This window comes from Colias eurytheme, chromosome 25, assembly GCF_061535395.1.
Source record: "Colias eurytheme isolate Ceu_HAF_F1 chromosome 25, ilColEury1 Martin Lab GWU primary, whole genome shotgun sequence".
Taxonomy (NCBI): Eukaryota; Metazoa; Arthropoda; class Insecta; order Lepidoptera; family Pieridae; genus Colias; species Colias eurytheme.
The window spans coordinates 7,142,700-7,159,741 of NC_143004.1; the positions used below are offsets into that span (position 1 = coordinate 7,142,700).

Consider the following 17,042-nt stretch of genomic DNA (forward strand, 5'->3'; position numbering starts at 1 on the left):
ACATTTGGTTTATTTTATCTTGGAAAATACTAATGCGTCGTTTCTTTTTTTTTTATATAAAAAAAAAAATACGTTTTGACATTGACATCAAAATAATAAACTAATCAAATTCAAAGTTTTTTCATAATAATTGTTAGGAAAATAATTAATGTCATGGTAATGTCTACTGATATGTGATAAGAAAATTAAGGACAAGCAGTAATTTATATAAACGTTAAGTATGGCGCTACCCGCAGCACAGCCTGCCGAAATTTTACGTGCCTGGCAGAAAGATGATCTTTATGAAAAACAATTGGCTGGGTCATTAGCAAGATTATTACCACCTCACCATGCTGCTAAAGCAGTACCTACGTCTTCTGTGTTATACAAATCATTGACAACGCTACGAGATTTGCAAACGCTCGGTGAAGAATATTCTGGTATTGTACAAGTGGATGATACGTATAACAAATTACCATCCTTCTCCAATAGACTATTGAGCATTTTATTGTCCACATTCGGCGAGAATATCACAAGGGGTCTCCTTCGTCAAGTTGAGAAACAAGTTGAACAGAATGTATCCTTAAAACCTCAGGCACAGAATTTTTTCCTTGTTATTTTACGAGCGTTAGGTAATATGTTACCGCAAATCGAAAGTATCCATAGAGCACTGTCATATATAAATGGAGGTCCTCTCCAGATTTCAAAGACAGCTACTGGGATAAATTATGTCCATGTGAGGCCAGCAGCTTCAGCGTTCTATGCCCATTTACGATTATTAGGCATTGTGACGTTGTTACACGCGTTTATTAGTTGCGGCAATAGTGTGTATCAAGCAAAGAAACATTTGGAACAAATGGCTGACTTTCCCAATGAAGTGGATAGTAGTAAATCATGTGTAGCTTGTTTGGAGGAGATAGTTCAGCCTTGTGTATTACAGTGTGGTCATTACTTTTGCATGCAGTGTTGTTATGGAGCTTTGGAAACATGTGCACTGTGTAGAACACCCTTTACAAAGAACACTGTTGTTCCTTTGATGAATTACTCTCCTAGTGTTAAATAATATTCAACAATTGTATTCTAAAATAACTTAGTTATAACACCAGTGGTATGTTATGCAAATGATGTGGGATTTGAAAAAATATTAAGACAAAAATAATTTTATATTTTTAAGCATATTGAAAAGGGATAAAAGTGCAATAAATTGGGAGTTAATGAAAAAAAGAAAAAAGAATGTATGGTTTTATTTTTGATACTCCTTTTAGCTCTGAAAATAGTAATAATTAGACATGGGGCGGGTAGTGGTTTTGCCGGGTACCCGTCAGGCGGGTACCCGGCACATTTTTTGCCGGGTACCCGGCAGCGCTTATAGGTCGTCGCAGATGACGCAGGGCCTTCTCAAAACAAAAGGTCTAGACCTGAAACAAACGACATGGCTTCCGAGGCTCATGATTTATTTTGGTCTTGTTTCGAAGAAGCTGCTGATGCTAACGAAGCGGCAACCAGCAGAGCTCAACCAAAAAATTCTGCAGCTTCTGAATTGGATTATTACTTAAGCACGGCTAGGGCTGCAAGAAATACCGATCCGTACAAATGGTGCGGATTTAACAGAGGGCATTACCCCATATTAATTTATACAGTGAGCGGCTATTTTCAGAAGCAGGGCTAGTTTACGAAAAAAAAGAAGCCGCTTAAATGCTGCTCGCGCAGAAAAGTTAACTTTTCTGCATCATAATCTGCCAATACTAAAATATGAATATTAAAAATTGTGTCCCAACTCCCAATAAATGATTATAAAACTTACAATTTTTTTTCTGCTCCTGTAAAATTACCCGGCACTGCCGGGTACCCGGCCCCATTACCCTGTATCCGGCCGGATCCTCAAAAAAGTGCCGGATCCGCCGGGTACCGGATCCATGCCGGGTACCCGCCCCATGTCTAGTAATAATTATTAAATTTATGAGAAAATTTAAGGAAAGAATTCACACCACTCAAGTAAAACAACATGGTTTGGGAAACAAGAACTATTGTGAAAATGAAACAATTCATTTATAAAAAACCTTTTATTATAACATATTGGTAAGGTACAAAGCTTTAACAATATTAGGAACCAATTTGTATCAGTTCATATTATCTTATGCATCCCAAATTCCTCACATGTTTTGCAGATGGAATAAAATAAGAGATTCTATATAAATTAAATGCCTCAAGTTAAATCATTTACATATTTATCTATGGTAGTTTTAGAATACATATAATTAATAATAAAAAAATTAAAAAATAATAAATAACAAGTCTGTTTATTATGGTTTTCTGCAATAAATTAGAACTTTTTAACTTCATACCAATTGGCCAAACCTCAAAATTCATAATACTTTATATACTTTCTTCTTGCAGCGCCCAGGTTATTCAAATGTCTGGAAATCATGTTCAAAATAAACCATAAACCAACTCAAAAAAGACTTATGTCTGAATGTAAGTTTCTGAACAAATGCAAGATTTTGGTATTACCATTAATTTACTTTATTAACAGTAATAAGCAGCCACTTTTGAGCATTCCAAAGCACCAACTAGTTATCTATATGCATTTAAGTACTATGGGGACAAAACTATCTTCAAATCATATAAGTGCTTTAACCAAACATTTATGCAAAACACTTAGCAAATAATATAATGCAATCTAGACATTTAAATAATCTCAGTTGCTGTGTAATTTGTACTCATTTGAACCTTAATTTATTAAAAAATCAGAACCATAGACAACATTTATAGACTATACCATAGACTAAGTCACAAACCAAAATAAGAATACTGTTTAATTAACATTGAAATAATATTTTGTGGAACTAACATTAGTATAACATTAAATATTAAAATGGCAAGAGTTATTCAACTTTAAGAAGTTCCACATCAAATATAAGTGTAGCGTTGGGTGGTATGACGCCAGGGTGGCCTCTGGATCCATAAGCAAAGTCAGGTGAACATGTCAGAGTGGCTCTTTCACCTACAGACATCTAAAAAAGAAACAACATTTTTACATTATAGACTGGAACATTGTAAATGTACAATTTAACAATGCTCTGAGAAATCCATATACATACATATTCTTTTTTATTGGTGAAAGTGAGAAGTTCTTTTTCATAAAAGGATCTTTAGTAATATGAATTATGAATATACATTTGAATTGATAAGGCCATTCATTGTCAATAGCCAATACAGAATTGATTACAAATACATAATCTTTTATCAAGAGTTGATTATTAGTGCAAGACTAAGTTGGTTGTTTTCATTTAAAATTATAAGCTTATAATTAACTACTATAAAGCATATTATTATATTCTAATTGGAAAACAGATAATCTAGTCTTCAGTCTAGAAATTAAAATTCCAAAAAGATTTTTACACAGTAACATATTTCTTATTAATTAGCTGTGTAAGTATTAATAAATACCTTAGCAATCCCCTGATCCCATCCTTTTATGACATCGCCCTTACCAAGGGTAAATTTAAAGGGTTGACCACGATCTCTAGATGAATCGAATTTCTTGCCGTTCTGTAGCGTTCCCGTGTAGTGTACGACCACAGTTTGACCCGCTTTGGGGTATGTACTACCTACAATTTAATCGACAAGGTAAGCCGGTTGTAATTACTCATTTCATGTCAGAGAATGTACTTGTATTGAAATGTACGTACCGTTGCCAGGTGAAATAGTTTCTACATCCACGCCCATCCTCGGAGATATTCAAGTTTTACTATATGCTTAGGATATTGCAACGATACCTTTCACAAAATATATTTTTTGTTGTTCCAAGTTTACACCAGTGTTAGCAACCTGAAGTGAGCTGATTATCGTACCAGGGGCGTAAAATTATCGTACATTAGGCGTTTTTGGTTCGAAATTATCGTACTTTTTAGAATAAAGTCAATTATAAATAAATAAATCATATAAATTATAATATTATTAAGTATGCAAGTTCTCTATAGTTAATCTTTGTTTAACTACCGCTGTCAAATCAACGGGACACTGAAACCCAAACCAAAGAGAATACAAATACTACGTACCCAAACGTTTTACGTGCCTTAATATCTGTGCTTAATATTCATTATACTCTTTGGTTTTACGCGTGGTACAGACTACAGACCTGAACCGATTCCCTTTCCACTTTATGTTCAATAAACGCGCCAAGTTTAAAATTCAATCTAACAAAATTTCACTGTTCCCATGAAAGTTCGATATTCAGAAACACGTCAAAATTTCATATTTGTATGGGTGAAATAATATAAATTCTCGAATTATGCCTGATAGAAATTATCGTAAAATCAGCGTACGATAATAACATGCTATCGTACATCGTACGTAGGCACCAAATTATCGTGTTTGTACGATAATTATCGTACGGTTGGGAGCGCTGGTTTACACCAAATTCCAACAAACGCATGCTATGACAATGACAGATCACAATTCACAGTCACAGACTCAGAGCAATAAGTTTATTCCTCTGAGGTCACAGATGTGAGATGACGAATGACAATATTTAGCAGATGACAACTTTTAAATAGCCAGTGACAAATCGAAATAATTTCAGCAAAAATAATTTTATACACTTACCTACTTCAGTAGTAGTAAAGTAGGCGCACAAGTAGGAGTGATTTTTAAAGTCGTGGTATGTTATTTAATATTTTAGACACATTTTTATGTCTATTTTTAGAGTCATGGTTATATTCTGTGCTTAAAAATATTATTTGCGCATATTACTAATCTGTAGACTGTAGTTGATGTCATGTCAATGTCAGTTCGTAATTCGCATTTTGGTTTGCTAAATGTTTAATTGTTTACATTAAATTTTAAATTTACGAAGGGAATTTAAACAAATTTTAACCGAAATTCGTAACACAACAACATGGTTTCGAGTGAAGAAGAATCGGAGATAAAGGCAGGGGACGTTATTGATTGGGATGTCGATATGGAGATACAATTGTTCTACGCGATGGCAAACCACAAGCCGGTAGGGATCAACAAACATTTCCAAATGGTTTGCATTTGGGAGAAGCTATCGAACTCTATTACGAGAGAAATATCGACGCAGGATATATGGAAACATTTGAGCACGCTATATGACATGAACATGCTGGACGAGACAGAACCAATACCGTTTCCAAATCACGAAGTACCATTCAGTTTACCGGAGAGCGAATTTGGATCGTTGGTGAAACAAAAGTGTAAGGATGCAATTTTAGGTGATGATAGTGAAGGTAATTTTTGTGTAAAATTATTTTTAGACAAAAATTTACTCATCTAGGTCATCTAGTTATTGATTAATTTATACGGTTCTATTTCGAAAGCTAGGAGGCACATATGACGCAGCCAACTTACTCTATTACCAATTTAATTGTGAGTTAACATTGAAAAGTAAAAACTGAAAAGCCAATAAATATTGATTTTAATTTTGCAAAAGTTAAAACAGTACAGTTATCAATTACTTATCTGATGTTATAACACTTAGATGGCAGGAGTCCTTCCCCAAAGACAGCACCAAGAAGCAATTCCCGAGGAACAGCTGGAAAAGATACACCTAAAGGTATATACAATATTTAGAAAAGAAAGTTGTGAAGTTTTTTGTTAACTAAACAATTTAAAAAATGTGACAAAATCTATGCTCATTTTGGAGGTAGTTAATTTGAAGTTTTTAATTTACATATACAAGTGTAATATTTTTATGCATGAAGTATATGTATAGATTCATGATTTAATATAAATAAAATTCAATTATGCACTATTATTCTTATAGGACGTAAGGACAGTATTAGTGCACTCGCTACGAAAACAAGAAAGGAAAGTGGCAGCTCACACGCATCAACGGACACACCTAGCATTAAGTCAGAAAAGGATTATGGTAATTATTGCCTGATTTTCTGTTATTTATTGTCCGCGTTGCCATATTTAAGTAGACTATTAGATCAATAGATGTTTTATTTTATGATGATCTAGACTCTAGGAAATGGACAGCCCATAACAGATTTTTTAAATACTAGCACCTTTTTGATTTGAATAAACGTTATTGCAAGTTTTAATCTCCTACCATTTAACCCGGCGTCATTGTGGTAGAAAACAGATACGCGAACGTTGAGGTGGGTCAATATAACCCATATATTTTATAGTTGTTATTTTTAAACTTTTTAAGAAAATTAGTATTCTGTGTTATTATTATAGGTTATAGGTATTCTGGTTTTGATAATATAAAATAAAAATAATAATTAACAAACGTTTTATTCACTTTAATCAACTTTGACATAAACTCATAAAAATAGGAACAAAATATAGACCTCTTACGTTTTCATGTCATTCCTACGCTAATAACCAGTAATTTTGGTTACAAATAGCATTTTTATATACTTAAGTCTAATATATTAGAAAAAAAACTTTAACAAAGCTAATTAGAATCTTCGTTGTAAATGAAATCAATACAGAAAACCATGATATGTTCAGGACAAATAAATTTAGGGCTAGCTTGACAAAAATGTTTTGTTTTACTATTTTTATTTCCGGACACACTTAAAATCTTTTGCGAGACTTGCAGGTGGCTCATCTGATGATGCACCAATAAATTCTCTGATTCTTTTGCCCATTTGTCATTACTATCGATCAATTCCTGGCGAATTTTCAAATGTTCTAAGACCAGAGCAAGACCTAAGTTTTTGAAAAAATTACGTCGCTTATCGTTTGGTTTGTTTTTATTTATGCGACGTATTATAAGCGTATTAATTCCTGTGTGTCCAACATGGCATAAAAATTGTCAGGGGCCACCTTTTGGAGTTACGACTCACATCATATGAGGCGCAAAGTTCATCAGCGTCGTCAACCCCATATTTAGTTTTATTGTAAAAGGTATTGAATTCGGGTTTTCGCTTTTCTCCGCTTGAAACACACTCTGCACTCTAACATGATCCTCTTCTTCTACTTCATCATCATAATAAGGTAAGTCTGAGTCAGACAAGAGTCTAAACCCGCCATGATACGTGATATTTTCTATTCTATCCATTTATAGTACCTATTTTATAATAAGTACCTGTTGGACAAACAAAAACATTATATTCACAGACACAAGCAAAAAAAATGTTTGCAGACACCAAGAAATCATACACAACAATAAAAATCGATAACTTAGCCATGGCGCGAAATTGTTACATCAATTGTGAGGATGGGTCATATTAACCTTTTTCGAAAAAACACGCGTGTAGCTCCCAGTACACTCGACGTCGAAAGGATTTCACTTCCAAAACGTTTAATGTACATTATTAGCTCCAGCTACTACAAAGAACAGCACAATCGTGCAAGTAATTACAAAGATATTGTAAATTATAAACAAGCCGGGTCATTTTGACCCAACCTCAATGACGCCGGGTTAAATATATTTTTTTTCTTTCTAATAAGTGGAATTAATAATAAAAAATAAAATAAACAGACAGAAGACGAGATTCACGTGATTCCAATGCATCGGGACCTAGAGACAGCTCTACAAGTAGAAAGTCTATATCACAGAGAGATAAATCACAAAAGGCCAAAATTAGTTCTATTGCAGGTAAAAAATATTTTTTTATAGCAGTTGGTTAAATAACTTGATGTTATATTACCTGTATATTGTATAACCTACTTTTGGTTATCCATATTTTTTTTATATGGCAATGTAATAAAAATTTTGAATATGGCAATGGAGTAAAGTTTCTCTTTGTAGACTTGTAGACTTTGTATAGGTCTACCAGAATCTGATGGCATATTTATATTTACGAAATAAAAGATTTTCATATGGCAATTTTATTTGACAACTATCAAATTGGTTGTCAAATTATTTGTCTTCTTTGCAATTGATGAATAATTTTTAGGATTTTGTCTAAAAAATCTTCGAAAATGTCGAAAAAGCCGCTGCGATCACAAGCAAGAGGTGTTGTTTATAATGTGTATAGAAAAACATTCGATGAAGAAGGGTCAAACACATCACAATTTTCAATTTTGAATATTTTATTGGTAAATTGGACTTACCCGTTTTGATACTTAAAATAAAAAATATTTTATGTAGGTAACTATAATATTGTTTGTTGATTACAATATACATAATATTATGAAAACTTATTACAGGAGTTTCCAATACGGCTATTCGTCAAGTCCAAGCTGTCCAAGTCAATTTTATAATGTGTGTATCTTTAATACTTACGAAAATAAACATAGTTTTATTTTATTTTTATTTTATTTTATAAAAAAAATATTAGCAATCTAGTTTTGATCTGCATTATCATTACATCCATATTTTTACATGGCATAATGATAATGAATATACAAATACATATTGGTATGTGTAAATAATAATATGTATTACATAGATAAAAGTAATATGTATATTATACATATAAATATGTACCTACATAATATTAAGTGGATATCTCATTATTAAGTACAGTATTGTTCACTTGACTAATGATGTTGAGGACAAAATAAAAAATAAGCAGTATCAAGATCGTTCAGTCCATTTTCCCTAGGGTTGCACACTCAAAATTTTGATTTCCCAATTTGCCATCAGATTCTGGTTTACCTATAACCAACAACGTCACAATAATGTTATCAATAATTAAACCTTTAAAATTTATGAACAGTTCTGTTTATAAGGGAATTTTTCTTCACTAAATAAAAATGTTTTTAATTTTAGCCTGTTAGCAATACTTAGCTCTTTTTTTAATTATTTAGTCTAATTTATGTGTATAAATGTATGTACGATCTTAAAAAAAAGACGGGTTGCTCTCCGGGAGTGCCGGCAGAAGTGAAAACTATTATTAACGTTGAGCATGTTAATGAGGAGGGTCGGAACAAAAACCGATAAACGACATGCTGTATTTTTTTTTTTTTTTGTAATTTCGATGCTTTTGCATAATTTTACATGATAAGCTTATTGAATCTGTTCTAAAGCCGATGAATCTAGTAGAAAAATGCGCTTCAAGTTAAATGATCTATACAGATACCGATAAATCCACTGATGAGGTAAAAGAAAATTGATATCTTAACAGAAATCGATAAATCCTACATAAATTTGATAGATTTTTATAAGGTTGAGACAAAAACCGATATATCAATTTTTTATTTTTAATTATTTAATTCCTCATATACTTAGTTTTAACCAAAAATGTTAATGGTTTTTTCACATAGCGATAAATCCTTAGTTGATTTTTTTCAAAAAACGATAAATCCGGATAGTCTAAGCAAAAACCGCTATATCCATTTTTTTTTATTTTTTTTTTTCGTTTATTACTTCACACACGAATCTGTTGTTTTGGCCACCAAACAATGTTGCTAATGTTGATATATTAAGATTTTCTACTCTCTTTTACCTAAAAAAACAAAGAAATAAAACGTTTTTTCCGATTTGTCAAAAATCTTAGAAAGTGGATTTAGCGGTTTTTGTTCCGAAGCTCCTCGTTTGATATCCATCCGTCTTACGCTTTTTCGATCAGGTCACGTGTCCTGACGCGAGTTTAAGATTTTATACCCAACGCCGCTAAAGTTTTCACTTCAAAAAAACATAAATTAGTAAAAAACAGTCACCAGTTATCCTTTTTTGTCTAGACGAAGATACAAGCACACGACGCGGCAGGCGACGCACAAACACATCCACACCGCCATCGAGCACACCAGCGAAGCGACGTCGCATGTGACACACACACAAACACTCGTACCACCACTTCTTCTGACACACACACTGGCGCCCCCTACAGGAGTGGCGTATTCGAGGGCGGGAAAAACGCAACGCTGTCAGAGTTTTTTTTTCATAAGTGGTTGCGAGTGTGGGCTAAGGCTTTACTATAATGTAATAGAATTTGTATATGTGTATGATTAAATGGTATTAATTATGTATAGTGTGTTTTATTATTCGTGCTAATTTAAACCTAACTATATTAAAAGGGAATAAAGTACAGAAGAGCAAAATGAAAATAATAATTTACATTGAATTTGTATCAACAAAGATGGATAAAACTTGATTGTTGTATGAATCTTGAGAGCAATCGTATGTGGTAAACGGTCTGATGTAAAGTTATATGACCAAGAAACAGACATATAACTTTAAAATATTTGTCTTCTTTTAAGGTATAGGCTCTTTCATGAATAAACATGATTGGCTAATAATAGGCTAGGAAACGGCAAAGATAATAATAATTATGCTTCTTCGTGAATCGAAGTGGAAATAAAGCTGTATCTTCATGGTACCTACCATAATATTATATTATGTAGGCTGTGGTGCCCAGTCTTGTCGGTTGTAATCTGTCCTACGCATTAATCGTAGTTTATTATCCCCGTTTTCCAATTACAGAGCATAATGCGACTCAGTGTCGCACAATGCCGAATTATGCTGATGCTTAATTGGAACATGAAACGCACCAGCAGGTTGCGCTAAGTTCAGTGTTGAAAAAAAAATATTCTTAGAGTTAGCAATAACCTCATTAATGTGTAAATAAAGTGGTATACATAATAATTGGTTGAAAAATATTTACGGTTATTATAAGTAATTTGGATTTTGATTATTTCATTAACATTTTTTTCAATGTTTGTACCTTCATCCATACTTATATTTATTTTTTTTAACACAATTTGAATTTACTTTGATTATTTCGAAAAAACTACAATGAAACGAAAGCTTTAAAATTTTTTCCAACAATTAATAATCACTACATAGTATAAAACAAAGTCGCTTTCCCTGTCCCTATGTCCCTATGTCCCTATGTCCCTTTGTACGCTTAAATCTTTGAAACTACGCAACGGATTTTGATGCGGTTTTTTTTAATAGATAGAGTGTTTCAAGAGGAAGGTTTATATGTATAATAACATCCATTAAATAGTGGAGAAGTACTGTTATTTTTGAGGTTTCTAATGTGATGTCGTAAAAAATTACATTTTTTCCGCTTACATTGCAAACGCAGGCTGAACCCTACGAGTTTTATCAAAATAATGTACTAAGTATTATACACATTGAAAAGGTCTATAGAAAAGTCCGCGATGGTATATGTCTATCTCTTATGGATAACCCACAATAACTTTTTTTTGTCATTTACTTTTTACGACAAATAATGGCTAATTTTCGATCCGATTTTAACCAATACAGCATTAATCCTTAACCAATTAAATACCTTCAATACATTGTTCATTTAATATAGATCTATATGGGCCTTTACACCGTATGATTTAAGTGAATATTTTCGAAGATATTACAGATTTAAAAATTGCGGGACGTAGCATTTGCGGCGGTACCGGCCGGCCGCCCGGCTATATACCTATTTTATACCCGTGTGCGAAGACGGAGCGGGCCGCTATGTTTTTATATACAACGTTCACAGTTTTCCTTAGCAGTTTTCCTGTAGTTTATTTAGTACCTATCAGCATTGCACCCGTGCGAAGCCGGGGCGGGTCGCTAGTTACTATATAAGGGCGTATTCAGAAAGAAAGCTTGAAACTTATAAGCGCTTATCGGCGCTTGTCATGTTCATATATTTTCCTGCGCGGGTTACCAGCACTGACAGGAAAATATATGAACATGACAAGCGCCGATAAGCGCTTATAAGTTTCAAGCTTTCTTTCTGAATACGCCCTAACGATAAATCGATTGCACGCATCAATTCACGCGCATTACTTTTTCTAGTGCTCTGTGCTGAGGTGCTCGATTGTGCGAAGCGTTGCTGTAGTTGGAACATTCAACGTTCAGCATTATGCCGCATAATGCGCTCTAGTGCTGTAATTGGAAAACGGGGTATCTGTTTCATTAATTGTCAATGTCATAATGTCAGTTTCACAAATGCATTCGAGATTCGGGATATTTTATGGCTGTTCAATGAATTTATTCTCGTTATAAGTGAATTCTAGGATAATAACAACCAAATAGGGCCAATTAATTAGTTTCTACATTTTATGCAAGCATGGCAAACCATTACGAAGTGCCTAACTGGTGAGTGTCACGGTATTGAATACGCCGACATTCCAACCTCTTCTGTGTTCATTTTATAAAAATAAATACAAAAGATAAACAACATAAAGCAAACAGTAATTATTCCTTAATATACCTTTTTTATTTTCAGGGCTGGAAAACCACCCACCGGTCTTCATTTAGACGTATTAAAAGGGGATAAATTGATTCAAAAACTAATGATAGACGAAAAGAAATGCTATCTTTTTGGAAGAAATCCGCAAATGAACGACTTTTGTATAGATCATGCTAGTTGCTCACGGGTACATGCAGCATTTGTGTATCATAAAAACCTGAACAGAGCGTTTTTGGTGGATTTGGGAAGCAGTAAGTATAGTTTTCATGTAACCACCCTTTTCATGAATTATATTGTGTATTAAAATATCTATAATTAAAAATATACATAACATAGTTGTGTGTAAACCAGTCCTGTGATTCTAAGGTTCTATTTCTTTATTTATCGATAATAGTGAAATTAATTAATTTTCAGCACATGGCACATACATTGGTCAAATGCGATTGGAACCAAATAAACCGACACAACTACCAATAGACTCTAACTTCCATTTTGGCGCATCAACTAGGAATTATATTATAAGGTATAGACCGGACTCTCAGTGGAGTTTCGTTTGCAAAAATCGCGGACCTAAATCTGACTTCTGATATATATTGTATAGATCCCAGACATCCTATAGACAGATGTTGCCAACCAGTTTTGTGGTCCCCCTGCCCGCACCCCGGTAATTAAATATGGCATACAAAGAAAAAAATAAAAATTTCCAAAACATGCCGTGTGGAGTATCAAATGAAAGAGCTTATTGAGTAGATCACGAATATATAGCATACTATATACATTTCTTACACTTTCTCTAAGATTTTTTAGAAAATTTACGAAAATGGTCCATTTTTGAGTTAACTTTAAACCACTATAGATTGAAAACTCATGAATATATTTTTTAAATTATTATTTTAAATAATTAACAATAGTCCATTGTTTACGATTCAATATTTCGTACAGTGAAATAGTTGCATGGGGGAGTGGGGGGAGCATTCAAAGATGGCGAGTATATTTTCAAGTTCATATAGTATATAGTTATTTTCATCAAATCCACCACATAGCTCACTTATATTATATTACGAACTATTGAATCATAAACAATGGACTATTGTTAATTATTTAAAATAATAATTTAAAAAATATATTCATGAGTTTTCAATCTATAGTGGTTTAAAGTTAACTCAAAAATGGACCATTTTCGTAAATTTTCTAAAAAATCTTAGAGAAAGTGTAAGAAATGTATATAGTATGCTATATATTCGTGATCTACTCAATAAGTTCTTTCATTTGATACCCCACACGGCATGTTTTGGAAATTTTTATTTTTTTCTTTGTATGCCATATTTAATTACCGGGGTGCGGGCAGGGGGACCACAAAACTGGTTGGCAACATCTGTCTATAGGATGTCTGGGATCTATACAATATATATCAGAAGTCAGATTTAGGTCCGCGATTTTTGCAAACGAACATCTCCTTGGAGCCTGCTCTAGTATGAATATTTCTTAAATAAATCTATATCATATACCTACTTTTGTGGTCATTATTGTATCTACATAGTTATTTCCTGTATATTATTTACTAGCTGTGCTCCGTGGTCTTAGCAAGATGATATATAGCCTATAGCCTTCCTCAATAAATGGGCTACCTAACACGGAAAGAATTTTTCAAATCGGACCAATAGTTCCTGAGATTGGCGCGTTCAAACAAACAAACTCTCAGCTTTATAATATTTGTATAGATTATATGCTTTTTAAATTGTTGTATAACCTTACAATTTACAGAGAGCGACCAACAGGCAATTCCAGAGGTATCATGGAAGATTTGCCGAACACAGAAATGGAAGGAGCCTTGTTGGGATTGCCAGAGACACAGACAGAATTGGATGTGAGATCTTGATATTTCTGCCTTTTAAAGATATTCTTGAGAAGGATTTCTTTGCAATTGAATATGTGAAACAGGTTTAGAGAATAAAAATTATAAAGAAGTTACAGAAAGGGTCATATAAATTCTAAAACAGATATTATGTGAAAAAAATGTGTTTAAATCTATTAAAATAACTTGTTTAATTATAAATTTTTTGATCAAATGTAGAAAGTATATTAAATGGACTGTTTATTTTTCTAGAACTTAACAGAATTCAACACTGCACACAATAGAAGAATTTCTATGCTGGGCATCCCCACTAATGATGATGCCGATGTTATAAAGGTTTGTTATTTAAAACATTTTTTTCACTGCCACTTATCTGCCTGTTTTTTATTTCCTTTTATTTTCTTTAGAAGCTACTTATTGTTATATCTGCTTCATCCAAGCATGCTTACATGAAACAATCAAGGTAGTTAACATATTTTAAACTGCATCAAAATGTTTTACATATTTTTTTAAAGATTTAAACATACATATAAGGACGGATTAACAGCAACAAAAGTTTTATACAATGAAGTGACTTGATGCCATAACTATACTTATGTACTTACTAGCGGTCCGCCTCGGCTTCGCCCGTGGTACCTACATGTTTAAACTATCCTATCTCTCAAGTTGGATCAAATTGCTCATTGTGTGCGAATTTTATTATAATTGGTTAAGTGGTTTAGGAGTCCATTGAGGACACACATTGTGACACGAGGTTTATATATATTAAGATTTTAACCGATTTCAGCCGCAAACTGGTACAAAGCGCTCTGCGTCCACCCAAGGTGGTGTAGCTAAAAAGCAGAAACGAAATGTCTCCTTCAATGAAGAGGTGGACATCATTAACCCAGAGGATATCGATCCATCGGTCGGTAGGTTCAGGAATCTGGTCCGGTCTACCATAGTGCCTAATGCTAATGTGCCAGCGAAGAAGATTAAACTGCAGAACCCGGATGAGAGTGAGTTTTTTTAACACTTATATTATAAAGAGGAAAGATTTGATTGTTTGTTCGTTTGAATTGAATATTTGGAATCTTGATTTGATATTTTTTGGTTTTTCATTCAAATGTAAATTTATATTTGGAATTTACTGGACTAATTTTAAATTCTTTTACCATTAGAATTCTACATTATCCCTGAGGAACATGGACTATATTCAATATGACAAAATTAAGGATCCCTGTGAAAATTACGACAGGGCAAGCCAAATAGTATGTTATATAAAAAATGTAATATAAATGTAATATTTGTTTCCTATATTTCAGGTCACGTCCACCACTCGCTCCGCCTACAAGAGATATCTCGCAATACGAACTTATACTCGGATTTGCCGGCACCTACGTCCTCACCGTTCAGTCTTATTGGAGCTAGGTGAGATTTATTTTTATATTCTATACAAATATTTTTTTTTTCAGAAATTTATTATTTTATCCCACTATCAAGCGGGTTTTATTGAGCCAAATAAAGCATAATTTATTTTTAATATTTAATCGTGGAAATAACATTAAAAGAGATATCAGTTCATTAGCTAACTGCAAAGAAAAGGTTCTTTATATAAACAAAATAAAGAAAATTATTTTAGTGCTTGTGTCTGTTTCAGAAGTTTGATGATAATAATGTATTTGTTCGAAATCTGTCGCTTTAAAACTATCTCACTACGTGAAAATGGATCTTGTTAAATTTATAATATTTATCTATTAATATAACAATAATTTCCAGGTTGGGTATATCACTGCCAAACCCAGCACCAGATGTAGAATTAGAAGGTCCAGAGCCACATCTCAATATGCATCCGCCTGTACCACATTCAGGTAAGCTTTTTTCTTAAAACTCTGCCTAATTGATGTGTAGGCAGTTTAGATTCGGACAGTTTTTGAGCGAATAGTTGTCTATTGTATGTCAATGCTCATTTTAGTTTTTTAACATCTTTTATCTGAATAGACTTCAATTTATAACAATAGTACATTTAATTATTATGGTAAGTATATATTTTTCAATGATTCGGATTCAATTTTTGAGCGAATAAATAAAAAATAATTACTTCTCATTGTGGCCTAAAACATGTTTTGTTTTTTTAATATTTTTTTTTCAGTTTGACCATTTATTCTGAAGTTATACAATTGACTTTCATATTGATGTTATTTAAGAACTTTGCCGTGCCCTCTCTTAATAAAAAATTTTTTTTTTTATTTATAGCAGCAGAAGAATCTGGTGCGTCCAACGAGCCAAAGAAAAAGAAATACGCAAAGGAGGCGTGGCCCGGACGAAAGCCCGGACTCATATCGGCTGTATGAAAACGAATACATACAGACATACATGTGCAGACTTAATATGTTTTGTGCGTAGAACTTTCGAGAATACGAATATATTCTAATAAAAATGTACAGACTTGATAATTAATGTTTTGTGCGTGGAATATTCGAGAATACATATACAAAAACACAGAAATATACAGACTAATAGAAATGTAGGTACAGACTTATGCGTTTTGTGCGTGGAATATTCGAGAATGTGTTATTGAATTAAAAGTGCGTTTGGTCGTGATTCTGTTTCTATTGTATGTTTATGAATTTTTTGTGTTTGTCAAATTGGTAACATGCTTAATTTAGTATTTAAGTTACAACATGCTTGTGAATTTTAATAATTAAAAAATGCGTTTGTCAAATGTTAGGTGGTTCAGTACTTTCGATTCTTTCTAAGGATTGTGTTCCGTTTAGGATGTTTTTATTTATTTATAGTATGGACGAAATACTTGAAGTATTTCGTTTTAATTTGACAAAATGTGTAGGTATCAATATTATTGTAAGATTTTATTACAAATATTGTAAATATGGTGTATGTTTATTTCATTACTAGCTGTTGCCCGCGACTTCGTCCGCGATTAGGTCGTTTTTCGTCATTCGTCGTTTAAAAAAAATACGTGACACTTTATTTTTGAATGTTCTTAATGATTGTCTCTTATAAAATTTAACTACTTACATTAAAATTGAACACTCTGATAAGAAAATCTTAAAATCTGAAGAAAACATGAATGAATGTGATTTAAATTCTACATTACTTAGTATCAAAATATAATAATCTAAATTAAATGTAGATTA

The 17,042-nt window shown here is 32.8% G+C and overlaps 4 protein-coding genes across 8 annotated transcripts; 3 read left to right on the top strand and 1 right to left on the bottom strand.

Annotated features, from left to right (window-relative positions):
- The first annotated feature begins 96 nt into the window (after positions 1-96).
- Positions 97-1,185, top strand: Pex10 (peroxisomal biogenesis factor 10). Its single transcript, XM_090116260.1, has one exon. It carries the CDS (start codon positions 221-223, stop codon positions 1,040-1,042), a length of 822 nt encoding a protein of 273 aa, XP_089972386.1. The 5' UTR covers positions 97-220; the 3' UTR covers positions 1,043-1,185.
- Positions 1,186-2,576: 1,391 nt separating this feature from the next.
- LOC149897737 (peptidyl-prolyl cis-trans isomerase Fkbp12-like) lies at positions 2,577-4,446 on the bottom strand. 2 transcript variants are annotated; one of them, XM_090116119.1, is made up of 4 exons: positions 4,391-4,446; positions 3,672-3,789; positions 3,430-3,590; positions 2,577-2,993 (listed from the first exon to the last, which is right to left on the bottom strand). In XM_090116119.1, exons 2-4 carry the CDS (start codon positions 3,706-3,708, stop codon positions 2,865-2,867), a joined length of 327 nt encoding a protein of 108 aa, XP_089972245.1. In that variant the 5' UTR covers positions 3,709-3,789; positions 4,391-4,446; the 3' UTR covers positions 2,577-2,864. The 2 variants fall into 2 exon arrangements, with proteins under 2 accessions (XP_089972245.1, XP_089972244.1); XM_090116118.1 differs by lacking the exon at positions 4,391-4,446 and having other exon boundaries at positions 3,672-3,798.
- Positions 4,447-4,748: 302 nt separating this feature from the next.
- MrgBP (MRG/MORF4L binding protein) lies at positions 4,749-9,876 on the top strand. 3 transcript variants are annotated; one of them, XM_090116289.1, is made up of 5 exons: positions 4,749-5,198; positions 5,483-5,557; positions 5,768-5,872; positions 7,442-7,558; positions 9,589-9,876. In XM_090116289.1, the coding sequence occupies exons 1-5, from the start codon at positions 4,880-4,882 to the stop codon at positions 9,675-9,677; spliced, it is 705 nt and encodes a 234-aa protein (XP_089972415.1). In that variant the 5' UTR covers positions 4,749-4,879; the 3' UTR covers positions 9,678-9,876. The 3 variants fall into 3 exon arrangements, with proteins under 3 accessions (XP_089972415.1, XP_089972416.1, XP_089972414.1); XM_090116288.1 differs by having other exon boundaries at positions 4,752-5,231; XM_090116290.1 differs by lacking the exon at positions 7,442-7,558 and having other exon boundaries at positions 4,750-5,231.
- Positions 9,877-11,799: 1,923 nt separating this feature from the next.
- NiPp1 (nuclear inhibitor of protein phosphatase 1) lies at positions 11,800-16,790 on the top strand. 2 transcript variants are annotated; one of them, XM_090116201.1, is made up of 9 exons: positions 11,800-11,956; positions 12,087-12,301; positions 12,465-12,573; positions 13,815-13,917; positions 14,158-14,241; positions 14,693-14,903; positions 15,210-15,315; positions 15,664-15,755; positions 16,141-16,790. In XM_090116201.1, exons 1-9 carry the CDS (start codon positions 11,928-11,930, stop codon positions 16,236-16,238), a joined length of 1,047 nt encoding a protein of 348 aa, XP_089972327.1. In that variant the 5' UTR covers positions 11,800-11,927; the 3' UTR covers positions 16,239-16,790. The 2 variants fall into 2 exon arrangements, with proteins under 2 accessions (XP_089972327.1, XP_089972328.1); XM_090116202.1 differs by having other exon boundaries at positions 16,144-16,790.
- Positions 16,791-17,042: the final 252 nt, after the last annotated feature.